The following is a 14,970-nucleotide window of genomic DNA, read 5'->3' on the forward strand; positions in this document are numbered from 1 at the left end:
CCCACTATAGGAGGGCAATAATAATAAGAGTAATAATAATAAATAGAAAATAACAAGTGTTGATAAGGATGTTGGAAAACTGGAACCCTCATACACTGCTAGTAGGAATGTAGATGGTGCAGCCACTGTGGAAAAGTCTGGCAGTTCCTCCAAAGGTAAAACAGAGTTACCACACAACCCAGCAATTTCACTTCTAGGTATTTACCCCCCCACCAAAAAAATGTATGTCCATATAAAGATTTATACATGGATATTTAAAGCAGCTTTATTCATAATAGCCAAAAACTGGGAACAACCAAAATGCCCTTTGACAGATGATTAAACAAACTGTGGTACATCCATACTGTAGTATGCTACGCAGCAATAAAAGGAACAAACTATTAATACACACAACCACCTGGATGAATCTCAACATCATTAGAGTGAAGAACACAGACAAGAAAAAATTTATACTTTCAACAAATGGTGCTGGGAAAATAGAACACCCACGTACAAAATAACGAAGGTGGACCTTTACTTGACGCCATATACAAAAATTAACTCAAAATGGGACAAACACTGAAATGTAAGAACTAACAATATAAAACTCTTAGAAGAAAAGACGGGGAAAAGCTTCCCGACACTGGATTTGGCAATGATCTCCTGGATATGGAACCAAAAGCACAAGTGACAAAAGTAAAATTAGGTAAACTGGACTACATCAAAATTTAAAATTTCTCAGCAACAAAGGACACAACCGAGTGAAAGGCAACCTATGGAATGGGAGAAAATATTTGCATAACATATATCTGAAAAGAGGTTAACACCCAGAATATATAAACTCCTGCAACTCAACCGCAAAAAGCAAACAACACAATTCAAAAATGGGCAAAAGGGGCTTCCCTGGTGGCGCAGTGGTTGAGAGTCTGCCTGCCGATGCAGCGGACATGGGTTTGTGCCCCAAACCGGGAAGATCCCACATGCCGCAGAGCGGCTAGGCCCGTGAGCCACGGTCGCTGAGCCTGCACGTCCAGAGCCTGTGCTCCGCAACAGGGAGAGGCCACAACAGTGAGAGGCCCTCGTACCGCCAAAAAAACAAACAAAAAATGGGCAAAGGGCTTGAACAGACATTTCTCAAAATAAGGCATACAAACGGCCAACAAGCACATGAAAAGACACTAATCATCAACGAAATGCAAATCAAAACCACACTAAGATACCACCTCACACCCACTGACATAGCTACTTATCAAAAAAACAATAAGTAAATGCTGACGAAAAAGTGGAGATGTTGGAACTCTTATACACCATTGATAGGAATGTAAAACAGTGCAGATGCTTTGAAAAACATTATGGAGGTTCCTGAAACAACTACTGATAAAAATAGAATTAACATATGATCCTAAAATTCCATTTCTGGGTATATATGCAAAAGAATTGAAAGTAAGGTCTTGAAGAGATACCTGCACACCCATGTTCATAGTAGCACTATTCACAACAGCTAAGAGGTGGAAACAATGCAAATGTCCATCAATGGATGAATGGATAACCAAAATAATATTCCATGGTATATGTGTGTGTGTGTGTATATATATATCACAGAATATTATTCAGCCTTAAAAAGGAAGGAAGGGCTTCCCTGGTGGCACAGTGGTTAAGAATCTGCCTGCCAATGCAGGGGACATGGGTTCGAGCCCTGGTCCGGGAAGATCCCACATGCCATGGAGCAACTAAGCCCGTGCACCACAACTACTGAGCCTGCGCTCTAGAGCCCATGTGCCACAACTACTGAAGCCCGCGCACCTAGATCCCGTGCTCCGCAACAAAAGAAGCCACTGCAATGAGAAGCCCGCTCTTCGCAACAAAGAGTAGCCCCCGCTCGCCGCAACTAGAGAAAGCCCGCGTGCAGCAACAAAGACCCAACACAGCCAAAGATAATAAAAAACAAAACAAAAACTCTAAAAAAAAAAAAAGGAAGGAAATTCTGACACATGCTACAACCTGAATGAACCTTGAGAATATTATCCCAGATGAAATAAATCAGTGATATAAATAAAAACAAATACTGGAGCAGAGGAGAAGATGGTGCAAGAGTAAGACACCGAGATCACCTTCCTCCCCACAGATACACCAGAAATACATCTACACGTGGAGCAACTCCTACAGAACACCTACTGAATGCTGGCAGAAGACCTCAGACCTCCCAAAAGGCAAGAAACTCCCCACGTACCTGGGTAGGGCAAAAGAGAAAAGAAAAAACAGAGACAAAAGAATAGGGACGGAACCTGCACCAGTGGGAGAGAGCTGTGAAGGAGGAAAGGTTTCCACACACTAGGAAGCCCCTTCGCGGGCGGAGACTGCAGGTGGCGGGTGGCGGAGGGGGGAGCTTCGGAGCCGTGGAGGAGAGCACAGCAACAGGGGTGTGAAGGGCAAAGCGGGGAGATTCCCGCACAGAGGATCGGTGCTGACAGGCACTCAGCAGCCCCAGAGGCTTCTCTGCTCACCCTCCGGGGTGGGCGGGGCTGCGAGCTGAGGCTCGGGCTTTGGTCAGAGACCAGGGGGAGGACTGGGCTTGGCAGCGTGAACACAGCCTGAAGGGGTTAGTGCACCACAGCTAGCCGGGAGGGAGTCCAGGAAAAGGTCTAGGCAAGAGACTTTTTCTTCCGTCTTTGTTTCCCGGTGTGCGAGGAGAGGGGTTTAAGAGCGCTGCTTAAAGGAACTCCAAAGACGGGCGCGAGCCGCGGGTAAAAACGCGAACCCCACAGACGGGTGGGAGATGCTAAGGCTGCTGCTGCTGCCACCAAGGGGCCTGTGTACGAGCACAGGTCACTATCCACACCCCTCTTCCGGGGAGCCTGTGCAGCCCGCCACTGCCAGGTTCCCGGGATCCAGGGACAACTTCCCCGGGAGAACGCATGGCGGGCCTCAGGCTGGTGCAAGGTCACGCCGGCCTCTGCCACTGCAGGCTCGCCCCACATTCCACGCCCCTCCCTCCCCCCCCCGGCCTGAGTGAGCCAGAGCCCCCGAATCAGCGGCTCCTTTAACCCCGTCCTGTCTGAGCAAAAAACAGACGCCCTCCAGTGACCTACATGTAGAGGCGGGGCCAAATCCAAAGCTGAGCCCCTGGGAGCTGTGAGAACAAGGAAGAGAAAGGGAAATCTCTCCCGGCAGCCTCAGAAGCAGCAGATTAAAGCTCCACAATCAACTTGATGTACCCTGCATCTGTGGAATACATGAATAGACAACAAATCATCCCAAATTGAGGAGGTGGACTTCGAGAGCAAGATTTATGATTTTTTTCCCCTTTTTCTCTTTTTGTGAGTGTGTATGTGTGTGCTTCTGTGTGAGAATTTATCTGTATAGCTTTGCTTCCACCACTTGTCCTAGGGTTCTATCCATCCTTTTTTTAAAATTTTTCTTAATAATTAATTTTAATAACTTTATTATACCTTACCTTCTTTCTTTCTTTCGTTCGTTCTTTCCTTCCTTCCTTCCTTCCCTCCTTTAGACAACGAATCATCCCAAATCGAGAAGGTGGACCTTGAGAGCAAGATTTATGATTTTTTCCCCTTTTTCTCTTTTTGTGAGTGTGTATGTGTATGTTTCTGTGTGAGAATTTATCTGTATAGCTTTGCTTCCACCACTTGTCCTAGGGTTCTATCCGTCCGTTTTTTTAAATTTTTTTCCTTAATAATTAATTTTAATAACTTTATTATACCTTACCTTCTTTCTTTCTTTTGTTCGTTCTTACCTTCCTTCCTTCCTTCCCTCCTTTAGACAACAAATCATCCCATATCGAGGAGGTGGACCTTGAGAGCAAGATTTATGATTTTTTCCCCTTTTTCTCTTTTTGTGAGTGTGTATGTGTATGCTTCTCTGTGAGAATTTATCTGTATAGCTTTGCTTCCACCACTTGTCCTAAGGTTCTATCCATCCGTTTTTTTTTAAGTTTTCTTAATAATTAACTTTAATAACTTTATTATACCTTACCTTCTTTTTTTCGTTCGTTCTTTCCTTCCTTCCTTCCTTCCTTCCCTCCTTTAGACAACGAATCATCCCAAATCGAGGAGGTGGACCTTGAGAGCAAGATTTATGATTTTTTTACCCTTCACCTCTTTTTGGGAGGGTGTATGTGTATGCTTCTGTGTAAGATTTTGCCTGTATACCTTTGCTTCCACCATTTGTCCTAAGGTTCTATCTGTCCCTTTTTTTCCCCTAAATAATTATTTTCTAATTTAGTAACTTTATTATACTTTATTTTATTTTACTGTACCTTCTTTCTTTTTTCCTTCCTTCCCTCCTTCCTTCCGTCCTTCCTCCCTCCTTCCTTTCTTTCCCTCTTTCCTTTCTTTCTTCCTTCCTTCTCTCCCTCCCTCCCTCCCTTCCTCCTTCCTTTCTTCCTTCCTACCTCTACTAATTCTCTCTCTACTCTTTCTCCCTTTTACTCTGAGCCGTATGGGTGAAAGGCTCTTGGTGCTGCAGCCAGGAGTCAGTGCTGTGCCTCTCAGGTGGGAGAGCCAACTTCATGACACTGGTCAACAAGAGACCTCCCAGCTCCACATAATATCAAACAGTGAAAATCTCCCAGAGATCTCCATCTCAACACCAGCACCCAGCTTCACTCAACGACCAGCAAGCTACAGTGCTGGACAACCTATGCCAAATAACTAGCAAAACAGGAACACAACCCCACCCATTAGCAGAGAGGCTACCTAAAATCATAATAAGTCCACAGACACCCCAAAACACACCACCAGACGTGGACCTGCCCACTAGAGAGACAAGATCCAGCCTCATCCACCAGAACACAGGCACTAGTCCCCTCCACCAGGAAGCCTACACAACCCACTGGAGACAGTCATCAAATACAACGGGAACTACGAACCTGCAGCCTGCAAAAAGGAGACCCCAAACACAGTAAGATAAGCAAAATGAGAAGACAGAAAAACACACAGCAGATGAGGGAGCAAGATAAAAACCCACGAGACCTAACAAATGAATAGGAAATAGGCAGTCTACCTGAAAAAGAATTCAGAATAATGATATTAAAGATGATCCAAAATCTTGGAAATAGAATGGACAAAATGCAAGAAACATTTAACAAGGACCTAGAAGAACTAAAGATGAAACAAACAATGATGAACAACACAATAAATGAAATGAAAAATACTCTAGATGGGATCAATAGCAGAATAACTGAGGCAGAAGAACGGATAAGTGACCTGGAAGATAAAATAGTGGAAATAACTACTGCAGAGCAGAATAAAGAAAAAAGAATGAAAAAAACTGAGGACAGTCTCAGAGACCTCTGGGACAGCATTAAATGCAGCAACATCCAAATTACAGGGGTTCCAGAAGAAGAAGAGAAAAAGAAAGGGACTGAGAAAATATTTGAAGAGATTATAGTTGAAAACTTCCCTAATATGGAAAAGGAAATAGTCCAGGAAGCACAGCGAGTCCCATACAGGATAAATCCAAGGAGAAATACACCAAGACACATATTAATCAAATTGTCAAAAATTAAATACAAAGAAAGCATATTAGGAGCAGCAAGAGAAAAACAACAAATAACACACAAGGGAAACTCTGCAAGCCAGAAGGGAGTGACAGGACATACTGAAAGTGATGAAGGAGAAAAATCTGCAACCAAGATTACTCTACCCAGCAAGGATCTCATTCAGATTTGATGGAGAAATTAAAACCTTTACAGACAAGCAAAAGCTGAGAGAGTTCACCACCAAACCAGCTTTACAACAAATGCTAAAGGAACTTCTCTAGGCAAGAAACACAAGAGAAGGAAAAGACCTATAATAACGAACCCAAAACAATTTAGAAAATGGGAATAGGAACATACATATCGATAATTACCTTAAATGTAAATGGACTAAATGCTCCCACCAAAAGACACAGATTGGCTGAATGGATACAAAAACAAGACCCATGTATTTGCTGTCTATAAGAGACCCACTTCAGACCTAGAGACACATACAGACTGAAAGTAAGGGGATGGAAAAAGATATTCCATGCAAATGGAAACCAAAAGAAAGCTGGAGAAGCAATTCTCATATCAAACAAAATAGACTTTAAAATAAAGACTATTAGAACAGACAAAGAAGGACACTACATAATGATCAAGGGATCGATCCAAGAAGCAGATATAACAATTGTAAATATTTATGCACCCAATAGAGGAGAACTTCAATACATAAGGCAGACACTAACAGCCATTAAAGGGGAAATCGACAGTAACACATTCAGAGTAGGGGACTTTAACACCCCACTTTCACCAATGGACAGATCATCTGAAATGAAAATAAATAAGGAAACACAAGCTTTAAATGATACATTAAACAAGATGGACTTAATTGATATTTATAGGACATTCCATCCAAAAACAACAGAATACACATTTTTCTCAAGTGCTCATGGAACATTCTCCAGGATAGATCATATCTTGGGTCACAAATCAAGCCTTGGTAAATTTAAGAAAACTGAAATTGTATCAAGTATCTTTTCCGACCACAACGCCACGAAACTAGATATCAATTACAGGAAAAGATCTGTAAAAAATACAAACACATGGAGGCTAAACAATACACTACTTTATAACGAAGTGATCACTGAAGAAATCAAAGAGGAAATAAAAAAATACCTAGAAACAAATGACAATGGAGACACAATGACCCCAAACCTATGGGATGCAGCAAAAGCAGTTCTAAGAGGGAAGTTTATAGCAATACAATCCTACCTTAGGAAACAGGAAACATCTCAAATAAACAACCTAACCTTGCACCTCAAGCAATTAGAGAAAGAAGAACAAAAATACCCCAAAGTTAGCAGAAGGAAAGAAATCATAAAAATCAGATCAGAAATAAATGAAAAAGAAATGAAGGAAACGATAGCAAAGATAAATAAAACTAAAAGCTGGTTCTTTGAGAAGATAAAATAGATAAACCATTACCCAGACTCATCAAGAAAAAACAGGAGAAGACTCAAATCAATAGAATTAGAAATGAACACTGCAGAAACAAAAAAGATTATGAGAGATTACTACAAGCAACTCTATGCCAATAAAATGGACAACCTGGAAGAAATGGACAAATTCTTAGAAATGCACAACCTGCCAAGACTGAATCAGGAAGAAATAGAAAATATGAACAGACCAATCACAAGCACTGAAATTGAAACTGTGATTAAAAATCTTCCAACAAACAAAAGCCGAGGACCAGATGGCTTCACAGGCGAATTCTTTCAAACATTTGGAGAAGAGCTAACACCTATCCTTCTCAAACTCTTCCAACATATAGCAGAGGGAGGAACACCCCCAAACTCATTTTACGAGACCACCATCACCCTGACACCAAAACCAAACAAGGATGTCACAAAGAAAGAAAACTACAGGCCAATATCACTGATGAACATAGATGCAAAAATCCTCAACAAAATACTAGCAAACAATCCAACAGCACATTAAAAGGATCATACACCATGATCAAGTGGGGTTTATTCCAGGAAAGCAAGGATTCTTCAATATACACAAATCTATCAATGTGATAAACCATATTAACAAATTGAAGGAGAAAACCACATGATCATCTCAATACATGCAGAGAAAGCTTTTGACAAAATTCAACACCCATTTCTGATAAAAACCCTGCAGAAAAGTAGGCACAGAGGGAACATTCCTCAACATAATAAAGGCCATATATGACAAGCCCACAGCCAACATCATTCTCAATGGTGAAAAACTGAAAGCATTTCCACTAAGATCAGGAACAAGACAAGGTTGCCCACTCTCACCACTCTTATTCAACATAGTTTTGGAAGTTTTAGCCACAGCAATCAGAGAAGAAAAGGAAATAAAAGGAATCCAAATCGGAAAAGAAGTAAAGCTGTCACTGTTTGCAGATGACATGATACTATACATAGAGAATCCTAAAGATGCTACCAGAAAACTACTAGGGCTAATCAATGAATTTGGTAAAGTAGGAGCATACAAAATCAATGCACAGAAATCTCTGGCATTCCTATACACTAATGATGAAAAATCTGAAAGTGAAATCAAGAAAACACTCCCATTTACCACTGCAACAAAAAGAATAAAATATCTAGGACTAAACCTACCTAAGGAGACAAAAGACCTGTATGCAGAAAATTGTAAGACACTGATGAAAGAAATTAAAGATGATACAAATAGATGGGAGAGATATACCATGTTCTTGGATTGGAAGAATCAACATTGTGAAAATGACTCTACTACCCAAAGCAATCTATAGATTCAATGCAACCCCTGTCAAAGTACCACTGGCATTTTTCACAGAACTAGAACAAAAAATGTCACAGTTTGTATGGAAACACGAAAGACCCCGAATAGCCAAAGCAATCTTGGGAACGAAAAACGGAGCTGGAGGAATCAGGCTCCCTGACTTCACACTATGCTACAAAGCTACAGTAATCAAGACAGTATGGTACCGGCACCGAAACAGAGAGATAGATCAATGGAACAGGATAGAAAGCCCAGAGATAAACCCATGCACATATGGTCACCTTATCTTTGATAAAGGAGGCAGGGATGTACAGTGGAGAAAGGACAGCCTCTTCAATAAGTGGTGCTGGGAAAACTGGACAGGTACATGTAAAAGTATGAGATTAGACCACTCCCTAACAACATACACAAAAATAAGCTCAAAATGGATTAAAGACCTAAATGTAAGGCCAGAAACTATCAAACTCTTAGAGGAAAACATAGGCAGAACACTCTGTGACATAAATCGAAGCAAGATCCTTTTGGACCCACCTCCTAGAGAAATGGAAATAAAAACAAAAATAAACAAATGGGACCTAATGAAACTTCAAGGCTTTTGCACAGCAAAGGAAACCATAAACAAGAGCAAAAGACAACCCTCAGAATGGGAGAAAATATTTGCAAATTGAAGCAACTGACAACGGATTAATTTCCAAAATTTACAAGCAGCTCATGCAGCTCAATAACAAAAAAATAACCCAATCCAAAAATGGGCAGAAGACCTAAAGAGACATTTCTCCAAAGATATAGACTGCCAACAAACACATGAAAGAATGCTCAACATCATTAATCATTAGAGAAATACAAATCAAAACTACAATGAGATATCATCTCACACCAGTCAGAATGGCCATCATCAAAAAATCTAGAAACAATAAATGCTGGAAAGGGTGTGGACAAAAGGGAACACTCTTGCACTGCTGGTGGGAATGTGAATTGATTCAGCCACTATGGAGAACAGTATGGAGGTTCCTTAAAAAACTACAAATAGAACTACCATATGACCCAGCAATCCCACTACTGGGCATATACCCTGAGAATACCAAAGTTCAAAAAGAGTCATGTACGAAAATGTTCATTGCAGCTCTACGTACAATAGCCTGGAGATGGAAACAACCTAAGTGCCCATCATCAGATGAATGGATAAAGAAGATGTGGCACATAAATACCACGGAATATTACTCAGCCATAAAAAGAAACAAAATTAAGCTATTTGTAATGAGGTAGATAGACCTAGAGTCTGTCATACAGAGTGAAGTAAGTCAGAAAAAGAAAGACAAATCCCGTATGCTAACACATATATATGGAATTTAAGAAAAAAATGTCACAAAGAACCTAGGGGTAAGACAGGAATAAAGACACAGACCTACTGGAGAACGGACTTGAGGATATGGGTAGGGGGAAGGGTGAGCTGTGACAGGGTGAGAGAGAGGCATGGACATACATACACTAACAAATGTAAGGTAGATAGCTGGTGGGAAGCAGCCGCATGGCACAGGGATATCGGCTAGGTGCTTTGTGACCGCCTGGAGGGGTAGGATAGGGAGGGTGTGAAGGAGGGAGACGTAAGAGGGAGGAGATATGGGAACATATGTATGTGTATAGCTGATTCACTTTGTTATAAAGCAGAAACTAGCACACCATTGTAAAGCAATTATACCCCAATAAAGATGTTAAAAAAAAAACACCAAATACTGTAAGGTGAAGCACCTAAAGTAGTAAAATTCATAGGGACAGAAAGTAAAATGGTGGTTGCCAGGGGCTGAGGGAGGGAAAAACGGTGAATTACTGTTTAATGGGTAATAGTTTCAGTTTTACAAGATGAAAAGCGTTCTGGAGATTGGCTGTATAACAATGTGAATGTAGTTAACACTACTGAATACACACTTAAAGGTTAAGATGGTAAATTTTGTGTTACATGTATTTTACCACAATTAAAAAAAAAAAAGAGTACATGTAACTGTACGATTCCATTTACCTAAAATTCTAAAAAGTGTAAACTCATCTATAGTGACAGGAAGCACATCAGTGGTTGTCAAGGAGGGACAGGGAGGGTAGAGAGAAGGGAGGAGAATGGAGAAAGGGATTTCAAAGAGGCACGAAGAAACTTGTGGGGGTGACAGATACACTCATTATCTTGTCACGACAATTTCACAGGTATAAACATACAACGAAATGTACCAAATAGTACACTTTAAATATGTGCCGTTTATTGTATGTCAATCATCTCAATAAAGCTGTTTTTTTTAAAAAAAAAAGGATAAATGGGATGTACCAATGAAGATTAAAGCCGTACCTCATCATCAATCTTCATCTGGAAATCTTCCTCATTTTCCTCTTCTGGAGCAAAAAAGGACTTCTCACCATAGCCAGCATCCTGGAAGAGGACAAATCCATGCATAAGACAAAGCACAAGTTTCACTGAATACCAAGTACAGAACACCAAAAGCCCATTTTGCATAGAGAATGGATTCTGTAAAGTCTTAGGCGTACCTATCACCATTCTACATCCTTAGGCTAATACATGTGGATAGTTAAGGCCCATTAGGAAGCGGAATAGAGATGCTTATTAACTCAATGGGACAGAGTTGTGCTATCTCACCCCAGCTAGACCTTTCCTATTTTGGCCTGATAAGGACATTATGCTTCTCTAAGCCACATGTCCAGCACCATCATCATCTCTGCCCACCTGGAAGGCTATAGAAAACAACTAAGAAGTACTTTTCCTGCTAACACACCTGTCTTACAAAGAACAGAGATTAAAACCACCACCCAAATGAATGAGCAACCATTTTCAAAGCAAAACAATATGCCCTAAGTCCCTCACTAGGCCTTCCCACTGGTATGTAGCTACAATGCAGTTTACCCCAGAACTGATGTACACAGAGTACATCATACAGTTTGACTTTATAAATAGTTGGTAATAATCTAGTAACCATCATTTGTAAGTCAGTGAGAAAAGTCTTCACCCTCATCTCTCTGAAAAAAACCCATAGGCACAAGTAGTGCCTAAGAGGAAGGTGTTCACCTTCAGCCGCTGCTCTGCTGCTATCATGCTATAATAAGCGCAGCACTGCTCTGGAGACACCATAGCCCTGATCTCCTCCTCAGTTGGTAAACGAAAATCAGACTTCAGCACCCACCAGTTTGAGTCCATGCCTAGAAAAGATAGAGAAAATGAGACCATTCTGAATTCCAAAGGCCCTTTCATTGACAGCAACAGGGATAGCGAAACAAGACTGAACTAGGCAACGTCCCAGAAGGTATCAGGCCTAGCCACAGTTAGCCTGACTGTCCGGCAAAGAAAAGCCCTGCTGCTAGGTTTCCTATATCTCATGTAAGACATCCAATAATCACACTGAATTTCCTGACAGGCAAGATTAAATAGCAAAAAAAAAATTAAATAGTAATCAGAGTCTCCATAATTAGAAGATTTGCTACCTCCTTTTGATGACTTTATTATTTTTTTCTACTTTATTAACTGTATGTTTATCCTTTTAACTGGAAGCCGTAATTCCTTTCTTGGAGAGAGGCAGAGAGGACATATAATCAGTCACAATTGATGACCTGTGCGTTTGAAGTCAGCGCAGAGCTTTAGCCTCTTCCGGATGCTGCTTTCTGAATGGGAAGGAAAGGCTTTTTTTATATCTTCCATTCGGATCCGCCGTGGCCGATCTTTACTCTTCCAGAACAGGCGGTAAATAAACACCTGCCCAACAAACCGAATTTTTTTTATTTGGCAAAGTAAGGATAAAAGTCCTCCCCAGGGCCCCTTCCCCTGCTAATGCCCTATGTGTTTTGATCTTTCCTGGTGTGCCCCCAAGTCCACATATCCTTTTATGTACACCCAGAGCCCCTCCCTATCCTCTCATTCTTACCTGGAGAAAGTCTCGAATATGTGTATTGGCCCTTTTGGAGTTGGGCCCAGGAACTTCAAACAAGGGGCACTGCTGTCCAACCACAAAAATATCCACTAATTCCCGAATATAGTAACCTTGTCTTGTGCGAATGATAAGGAAGTCACTTTCTGGCATCTTATGAAGATAAATTGGAGCACGAAAAAGATTGTTCTCAAATGCCTAACAAAAACAAAAACACAAAAGTTATATACAGAGAAACCCTGGAAATTTAGTAAACTAATGAGAAAGGAAAATCAAGCTTGTTTGCTCTCTATCCCCATTATGCCATCTAAGGTCTATCGAATAACGTAAACAAATTATAACATGGAGTATCAAATGGGATTAGACAGATAATTTTTTACCCACTGGCTACCTTTAAGAGTCAGTAGTAGGGAAACTACAGGATTTGGATTCAGATGACACTGGCTCTGCTACTCACTGTATGATGTCAGATAAATTACTTAATAGCTATGAGCTTAATTTTCCTCATCTCCAAAATGGAGATATTTAAAACGCCTATACCCCACACGATTGCTATAAAGATTACATATGAAAATCACTTTATAAACTAACAAGTACCATACTATTACCCTAGACCTAGCATAGCCCTTGACATAATATGTGAGATCAAAACATTTGTTAAGTAAATTAATAAAAAAATAAAACAACAAAAACAACTGATGAATTAGAAAGTGTGCTAGAAAAGACAGACTAAACATGCAGCACAGAAACATTTGAGCTTGTTTAAGCAGCAGCCAGATGAGGATCAACTATCACAAGAAGCTGTGATTCTAAGGAAAGACTTTTCAAAAAAATCAGAAAAGTAGAAAGAGGGAGTATCTTCAATAGATAGGTGTGGAAAGAAAATTCTAAATGTGAAAAAGAGTTACAGGGGAAGGTAAAAAAGGATCTCTCTGAGAGACTACAAAAGTAGCCACATAAGAAGGGGATAGACTGGTACAAAATCTCAATAGAAAGTTACAGGGGTAGGAACTCCAGGAACAATATGAAGGTGATACTCAAAATATGGTGGGAAATGGATTACAGATGTAGAGGATAAAAAAAAAATGTGCTTATTAGATGCTTTAAGAGAATAAGCAATAGAAACAATGGAATAAAGTAGGTACGAGAGCAGGTAAAATGGTTAAGATTGCCAAGAGAAATGAAGTGGGGCGGGAGTGGGGGGGAAACAAGGTAGAAGAGTGCTAAAGATTTCCTCACATCATTTGTGGACCTCTGTACATTGCCTTAACAAAACATGTAAAAGCTAGGTTACCAAAGGGCATCTCTATACCCATCAGAACAAAGAGGGGAAAAAACCATTTCACTACAGCTGGGGACTGTAAGTAGCACAGTTCAGGGTGGTTCAATACTCAAAATGACCATGACTAATATAATCAAAACATACCCATCTTACACATACAAATTAAACATTCATAAATTAACTATCGTAAATATTTTTTAAGATTTTTTTTAAAATGTGGACCATTTTTAAAGGCTTTATTGAATTTGTTACAATATTGCGTCTGTTTTATGTTTTGGTTTTTTGGCCCCAAGGCATGTGGGATCTTAGTTCTCCAACCAGGTATTGAACCTGCACCCCCTGCATTGGAAGGTGAAGTCTTAACCACTGGACCACCAGGGAAGTCCCTATAGTAAATTATTAATCCCAGGTTGATTTCCCTATGCCACCCAGATGTTTCTAGACTTCTTACCACTAGGTATTTTCAAAAAACTATTTCAAATTTAACTTACTGAATAACATAATAAGGAGCCAGTTTCAATAAAAAGATGCAAAAAATTTTTGTATTATAATCATTTTTAGTTTATATTGCTCTTTCCCATACTTGATGTATAAACAGTATCTCAGTCAACTAGAATTGGTCCTTTCTGGGCTGACTAGCTCCTCATCTGTCAATTTCCTTAGGAAAGAGTTACAACAGGAAGTAATTCCTCACCTGCAGTAATTGTCCAGGATGGAGTGAGCCTAGAAAAGGAGATGTATGGCAGTAAACAGTTTCTCCATATTTACAATCTGGGGCTCCGGGATCTTTTCCGGGTTTCTATAAGGAATGCAGCAGACCCAGTTACTATCCCAGAATATAATCAATAAGCCTACACAAAATATTCCATGAGCACAGCATTCTACTAATAGTACTACCTGCAAAATGGATATCATTCCTTTCTCCCAATAAATTTCTAGTATAAAATAAGAAAATACACGTTCACATATGATCACTGGATATTTAACTACAACTATACTAACAACAAAGATTTTCTGAGCAGACTCACCCGCTTATAGTAGTTTTTAATCTTGGTTGCCATGCCAACCTGCATCATTAATGGTCCATTTTCCTCACTATATTCTGCAAGAATAAGATCTCCATCTTTGCCTGTGAGGTCCTGAGGTGTGCGCATGAAAAACATCTCTCCACCACCTGAAGCTTGCCTCTCTTGTTCTCTCATCTGCCGAGAACAAAGACAATACAGTACAGCTACTGACAGGACAATAATTACAGAGTGATGTTGTTCATTGAGACATCAAAAACTCTTACCTGCCTTTTTTTTTCCAATTTCATGGCAAAAATTTTCAAACATAAAGTCAAAACTATGAACACCTATTATCCCACCACTTAGATGTAACTTTATATTTTGCCATATTTGTTTTACCTGTAACTCTCTCTCAATAGATTTTGCTTAACCGTTTTTCAAAGTTGCAGTTATCGTGGCACTTCACCGCATTTTCATACATCTCCCAAGAATAAGGACATTCTCCTAAATAACCAC

General features: G+C 40.2%; 1 protein-coding gene across 15 annotated transcripts in view; it reads right to left on the reverse strand.

Annotated features, from left to right (window-relative positions):
• TAF1 (TATA-box binding protein associated factor 1) overlaps positions 1-14,970 on the reverse strand; it is a 111,048-nt gene that overhangs the window by 79,468 nt on the left and 16,610 nt on the right. For all 15 annotated transcript variants that reach the window (XR_010939694.1, XR_010939692.1, XR_010939693.1 and 12 more), the window contains exons 13-18: positions 14,476-14,649; positions 14,142-14,246; positions 12,163-12,363; positions 11,852-11,993; positions 11,313-11,443; positions 10,581-10,661 (exon numbers count right to left, since the gene is read on the reverse strand). Coding sequence is in view for 7 of the 15 variants with exons in the window: in XM_067722230.1 (XP_067578331.1) it covers positions 10,581-10,661; positions 11,313-11,443; positions 11,852-11,993; positions 12,163-12,363; positions 14,142-14,246; positions 14,476-14,649 (834 nt within the window). In the remaining 8 variants the exon portion in view is untranslated. The remainder of the gene's footprint in view (positions 1-10,580; positions 10,662-11,312; positions 11,444-11,851; positions 11,994-12,162; positions 12,364-14,141; positions 14,247-14,475; positions 14,650-14,970) is intronic.

The sequence above is a fragment of the Pseudorca crassidens genome, chromosome X (assembly GCF_039906515.1).
Source record: "Pseudorca crassidens isolate mPseCra1 chromosome X, mPseCra1.hap1, whole genome shotgun sequence".
Lineage (NCBI taxonomy): Eukaryota > Metazoa > Chordata > Mammalia > Artiodactyla > Delphinidae > Pseudorca > Pseudorca crassidens.